The sequence below is a fragment of the Cyprinodon tularosa genome, unplaced genomic scaffold (genome assembly GCF_016077235.1).
Source record: "Cyprinodon tularosa strain WSP-4 unplaced genomic scaffold, ASM1607723v1 ctg193, whole genome shotgun sequence".
Lineage (NCBI taxonomy): Eukaryota > Metazoa > Chordata > Actinopteri > Cyprinodontiformes > Cyprinodontidae > Cyprinodon > Cyprinodon tularosa.
In genome coordinates, this window is record NW_024038694.1 from 123,818 (window position 1) to 130,304 (window position 6,487).

Sequence of the window (6,487 nt, forward strand, 5' to 3'; positions counted from 1 at the left end):
TTCACTGTCTCTATCTGACAGGGGTTTTCCAAGCCAGATGTGAACCCTGGCAAAACATGTTTTCTGTGTCACTGAGCTTTTTTGGGGGAATCCACACTTGTGTAACTAAATGCGTATGTTGGCAAAGTGCCTGTCAGTCTGCAATTTTCTTTCTAAACTGACATAACTCCACTTTTACTTTATATAATGAAAAATTTAACCAAGATGATGAGTTTTCCTCAGTATATTTATATTCATGCCCTTGAAGTGAAATGCATGTAATCCTCTTGTTCTGTGCTGTTTTCTCAGGATTGTCCAAGGACACAAACATCTTCCCAAATATTTATTTGCAACATGCAAGTAATCATCTGAAAAAAACAAAATAAGCATTTCAATGTGATACATCGGTATTGCTATAGGTTTTCTCAAGAGGATAATTCAAATTGATGAGTTAGAGTACATTAGGTTACCAAAATAGTTTTTGCTATAAGATTTACATCACAGCAAATAACAGATCAGACCTCTTTTATAAGTATGGGTATATCACAGTGGCTAGTACAAACATGCAAAAGGTTTGAATAAATACATTTTTCTAGATAATAAACAGAATAAATAATTATGAATTTTATCACAGTATATAAGCGACACCACCTCTGTCTTCAAGTTCCCCTAGAGCCTTCTAGGCCTAATTTCAGTTCTGTTTATGGCAGGATAAAGGCCAGGTTCATAAGGTTCACAGGCAATCGGGCAAAAGCAATGGAGAAGATGTTCCAAGCAACATATTATGTATAGCTATGTGTTTCTGTTTCAGTCCGATGTCTTGTTGACAAGTTAACTAAGGACGTTTTAAAAGCATGGCCACATGACTTAATTTAGAGGTTTATTATACCCTCTAGTGGAGAAAAAAACCTGAAAAGTGAAGCTTCTCTTCAGCGTAAATTATCCAAGTGGAATTTTTTTGTTTTTAAGTAAAGAAGCCTATATCTGCCTAACAGAAAGGAAAAGAATTAGAGCAAGTCATGAAAAATCCTGCAAGTGCTGCCAGAACTCTTCTACTAATCTTCGTGAAATTAGTTTCAGATACTGAAGTTGTGAGTAGATTTCCAAACTAATCTTCGTGAAATTAGTTTCAGATACTGAAGTTGTGAGTAGATTTCCAAACATAATTAAGTATAATAGGGATGTCTCCAAAGAAAGTAAATGTAATTCTTTTACAGATAAATATCTACAAGTGTAGACATCTGAGAAATGTAATGTTCTATATTTTGCTATTTATTTTCTACTGTATTTATGTCTCAATATCTGTTCAGCAGCAGCAAAGCATTTCAAAATAACATCTTGATATTAAAAGGGAATCAGCAAGCAGCTACAGTGTATTTGACCAGTCAATGCAGAAAAGACAAATGGGTCTCACACACACACATCATTCACATTAGCTTTACTTACTTCTGTTTATTCAAATTTCATGGATGTATATGGTAGTGGAAGATCTAGACAAGCCCAGCTTGCCTTTGCACTTCTTGATCAAACCAACTTTCCCCTTTGACTTTGGTTTTTATTAAATATATCACATCCGGCAGCTTGGTGGTAAATAATACAGTCCAGACTGTACTGTATGCAAATCATTTCATAGTTTGGTAAGAAAATACTTCTGTTTATATATATATATATATATATATATATAAACTTAAAAAAAACTTTTGTCATGCTTCTAGTCTCAGTATCTTGCATGATGAAGATTGTAGTAGTTTATGATACATCATCAGTTATTAATATTACTGTATATTAGAACAATGGAGAGTGATGCCGGTAACGAGAGAATGAAGACTACAGGTGTCTGATCTGATATACATATTAATGAGTTCATTCAAACTGTTGGCGACAAAGTTTGTTCACTCCACTCTCCTCTCCTCGTCCAAGCATTTCATTGGGATGAAGTGAGACGCCTTGTGTGACTTCTTGGTCCTATTCCCTTTCATTGGCCTTCCCCTCTGAGACAAAGCTATGAACATTTCTTTAGCAGTCCACTCTGCAGAGGAATAGGCATTGTAGTGGTTCTCTAGGAAACTCTCTGTAAAGTCGCAGTTCTTACTGTAGGCCCTCTGTAATGAAAAATATGTAAAACTTTTGTTGTAATGTCCTGTACATCTTCCTTTGTGACTTCATAATTAGTTATCGACTAAAACCAATAGATGAACACAGAAACAAAAGTATTACCTTGGCTTGCAGCTTTCCTTTCTTGTTCATACATATATAATACTGGCTCTTTATAGTTTTGATGGCCAGTTTGGGGCCCTCAGAAACCGTTCTGATCTCCAGGATACCTGCCAGGCAGAAAGGAAAATTAGATAAGAAACTGTCTACATCCATCTTTCAGTCCAGCCCCACACTGACCTGAACATTCATCTTCATTAGCAAACAATATAGATTCCTGCAATTAATCAGGCTGTGGTCTCTCTGGGTTAGTTCGAGTCTTGTTAACTTGCCTGGGTGGTCATTACACAAACCGCAACCTATGCCATTGCACATATGGGAGACAGATTAAGCCTCTCTCCCAGTGGAATTGAGACAACTGCCTCCTTACACGTGCTTTGCACGCTATAATTTAGCTCTGCTCTTCAAATGTGTGGGAAGGTAAGATATTTATGCGTGCACAGACTTTATGCTTGGGAATTTAAGAATATTAGCTACAGATTTTTTCCCCCCATCATTATTAAGTACAATCAATCTAAAAACTTCCAAGATTGTGCTTAAAAAGTATCAATTTAAAATGAAATACATAAATGTTTAAAATAAATTAAAAATAAATGATATACCTACTACATGATTGAACTAAGATTGAACTAAGGGTTTATCCACGAAATTAGACTTTAATTCTGTTATCCTGATAGGCTACTTGATATAAAAAACTACAAAACTTACATCTTTTATTTTAGTAACAACAAGGTCCAAATGACATATTTTTGATAAAGCTAAAGCATTACTGTCACTTTCATTAATCTGTGTGAAAAATTCTTTCATTTGACAAGCACAGAGAGGAAAAAAAGGAAAACCTTCTGAAGTTCTTGAGTGACATTAAGCATGCATGCATCCTAGCATTTTCAAGATCACAAACAGATGGTGGCGTCCCAATCTGGGAATGTTGTTTGTGCTCTGCTTGCTTTTTTAATATGTCTTCATAATTCTGACCTTTGACTTTTTTGCTTCCAATTATACTAACCCTGCCCTTGATTAAAGGTATAGCTTACCATGAATCCTTGTTAAGTTCAAAGTCAGTCAATCATTTGTTTAAAACAAAACGTAACTGCATGATTTGCTCTTAACATTTGGTAATTTAACCCTCTAGCTAGCTAATGTTCTATATCAGTTCCAGTCGTTAGGTGCATCAGGAAAAGTTGAAGCACATTTTCAAACACGCATGCATACACATATTTAAAAAATGTTGGCTCTGCCTCTAAGGCAATCACCAGCTCAAAGAGATTTCCATCACTTGCTGCCTATGGCGAGGCAAACAATCTTGTGGGCATAACCCCAATTCTGCTTTCTCCCTGCAGATTGTTGAAGTTCAGGTTTACATTTACTTACTAAGATTACAGCATGTAGGCTTTAAAGAACAGGATGTAATAGAGTTCTTTCTTGTCACTGACACTAAAAGCAAATCTATATTCTAAGACAAACAGAAGCACAGCTTTGATATGTTAACATATGCTGTAGGGTTACATGGGGTTTTCCTTTGCGATTCAGCTCTTTATAAACAACCCAGATTAAAGATTGTACACTTTCTAAACAAAAACTATTAGATAACAAAAAAAATAATGTCAGTGCTGTGGCCTTGCCTGTCCATTGGCCAGGTATTTTAGAATTACAGTCATTTATTGAATAACTGAAAACCAAGTTCTTCTTTCAGAGCATGAAAATCTTAAAAAATTCTTTCTTTTATGTTTCCTGTTGAGAACAGCTATCTATTCCTATTCTGTTGCATTTAAAGACTTAGTGACTGCTGTTAACCATTTTAAAATATAAAAAACATTTTTCATCTTATAACGCTAAATAGCAGTTATCTTAAGATAAGTGATTTACACACTGTTATATATGTTCTGCTAAAAGACTAATAATATTTATTAGTCTTTTAATATTTGGGATGTAATATTTCATAAGTTTATATATATATATATATATATATATATATATATATATATATATATATATATATATATATATATATATATATATATATATATATATATACAGATTAAAGAGAGAGTTTCAAAGATAAATAAATCAAATATATTATGCAGAGTGAAAGATAAGATACATATATTGCACAACCTCATCACATCGTTTTTGTTCTGTTTCAAGACAAGAAGCCAATAAGCTACTTAAATATCCAGTAAATCTTATAATAAATGACACTGTATAATGTGAGTCTAGTATCAAAGGATTATTGGAAAAAAAAAAGTGCCCTTTGCGTGCAAGTCTGAGCCACATGTGGGTGCTTCATATTTTCAGTCTTTCATTTTCAGCTCTTGCACAATATGTCTTTTTCATGAGGAAACAGTTTTTAAAGCCAACATTCTTCCTTCAGCCACACTGTCAGATAGGATGAAACGATAACCAGGCTAAACATCCTAACCGGAGTCACATCCGTAAACATCAACGTCCAAAGAATTTAGTTACTCAGCACTAATTTAAGCAACTTACAGTGTTTAACTATTACTTTTTAGTTATAATAGTGAAAAAGAAATATATGCTCATGATTGTTATTTTATTCAAGTATACATTTTAGTTTAAATGTATCTTTCTGCTTTATATCATGTGGCTTTAACATGTTAATGATCCCACCTGCTTCACTTTACTTCTGTCATTTGAGTTACTCCATGCAACTAAAGAACACTAATAAAAGATTTATACTAAATCTGAAGAACATTTGGTACATCTTTCTCTCACACTAACCAAAGTACCAAACTTTCAAAATACAATTTGAGAGAAAATGACCTTAAACATTACCTTACTCTTTTTACTTGTTGGTTATAAAAGTGAAAAACAGAAGAGGTTGCATTTAGTCGTAACAATCAAAATAAAACCACATCCTTACTGTAGCAGTTGGTAGGATCCTGAGTTCCTGTAATGTTGCCAGAGTCATCAATCGTGAGGAACCACTGTGTGCGGCTGAACAGCTGTCGAATACGCACATCTCCTCCCTCCATGTAATCATAGTTCCTTGTGTGGCGCTCATGTTTAGAGCAGTTCATGATGGCGGCACGTTGCTCGGGGGTGCAGTCACTGTAGACCACACACACACTGCCAAACAGAAAGATTGCATGCAGGTAGAGTCCTGATAACAGATTTTGAAGGTTCCAGGTCAGCATCCATTTGCGCATTATAATGCAATGCTTTGGGGATCAATGAAAAACATGCTGAAAGCAAGCTCAAGAGCTGAGCGCTGTTCCTCAATCCAGCAACCTCCTGACCCCTGCTTTGTAAGCTTTAGGCCCTAGTTCCACGGACTCCTGGCAGGATGTTTAACAGCACAGTCGGGAGGGAGAATTTTAACGGCTGGGCTGGGTTCAAAGGTCAGTAGTTTCATGAAGAAAATAGCTTGCAGAAAGTGGATGTTGTTGTATTGTTGCACACATCCAGAGCTCATCAACTGCTTGATCCACTTGAGATGATAGTCCAACAAGCTATGTAATTATCCAGATAAGGGACCGTTGTGCTGGTCGTCGCTAGAAAAAGGATTAAGTTGGGAGATATTTTATCAAATAAATATGGAATAGTGCAAATAGAATAAAAAGTGCAAATAAAAATAAAATGCTTGAGTTCCAATTATTTGTACAAAATTGAAATGTATTATTGCAAATATTTTTCTAATATGTCTTTGTACTAAGTCATTGTTTTAGCGCGATGATTTAACATAGGGATTGCAGTCATGTATCCAACAGGTTAAGATAAAGTATTCTAGATAGCTTTATAACTCTATAATCTCTCCTTCTTTAAGCAGATGTAGATTAAAAAGAAAAGGCTGATGACTTACCTGTGTTCTAAGTGCTGTCAGACAAAGGCACTTTCTCCAGGCTCTTTGGGTCTGAGACTCTAGTTTAAAAGGTAACCCCAGTTCATTGATGAAATAAGGCCAAGCAGGAGGTAGGATCTGCTGTCAGTCCTCATCTAGACTTCCCTGTTTCTGGCAAGCTGACTCTCTGCATCTTCCTTTTGTGCACCCTGCTTAGATAAATGCCTGTTGCTGACCTCACTTCAGAGCAATTAGATCCCAACCAGTCAGCTGTCAATGGCTGAGATGTAGTGGAGAAACACCCTCTCTCTGGCTCTCTCTGCCACTCACCCACCAGACATGAGAGGGAGCTATAAACTCTTGAAATTACCACACTTTGCTTGGTATGAGCACTAAAGTGCTTAGAAAACACTAACATGCACACTCATTCTTGGAGTATTTGCCACAACACCTCTTAAAAACATCCTAAAAAGCTTTATTCTGTGCATATCACAG

At 35.6% G+C, this 6,487-nt stretch overlaps 1 protein-coding gene across 1 annotated transcript; it reads right to left on the reverse strand.

The window, feature by feature from the left end:
• Positions 1-309: 309 nt before the first annotated feature.
• fgf7 (fibroblast growth factor 7) lies at positions 310-6,282 on the reverse strand. The gene is made up of 4 exons (XM_038283417.1): positions 6,014-6,282; positions 5,075-5,705; positions 2,197-2,303; positions 310-2,081 (listed from the first exon to the last, which is right to left on the reverse strand). The coding sequence occupies exons 2-4, from the start codon at positions 5,358-5,360 to the stop codon at positions 1,872-1,874; spliced, it is 603 nt and encodes a 200-aa protein (XP_038139345.1). The 5' UTR covers positions 5,361-5,705; positions 6,014-6,282; the 3' UTR covers positions 310-1,871.
• Positions 6,283-6,487: the final 205 nt, after the last annotated feature.

What these genes read in the sequence shown, in the direction of transcription:
- fgf7 (XM_038283417.1), bottom strand. Translation starts at nt 5,360, where the DNA reads ATGCGCAAATGGATGCTGACCTGGAACCTTCAAAATCTGTTATCAGGA. An exon ending in GGATCCTACCAACTGCTACA is followed by an intron (nt 2,304 to 5,074) that starts GTAAGGATGTGG and finishes TCTGCCTGGCAG; the next exon opens with GTATCCTGGAGATCAGAACG. An exon ending in AAGGAAAGCTGCAAGCCAAG is followed by an intron (nt 2,082 to 2,196) that starts GTAATACTTTTG and finishes TTTTCATTACAG; the next exon opens with AGGGCCTACAGTAAGAACTG.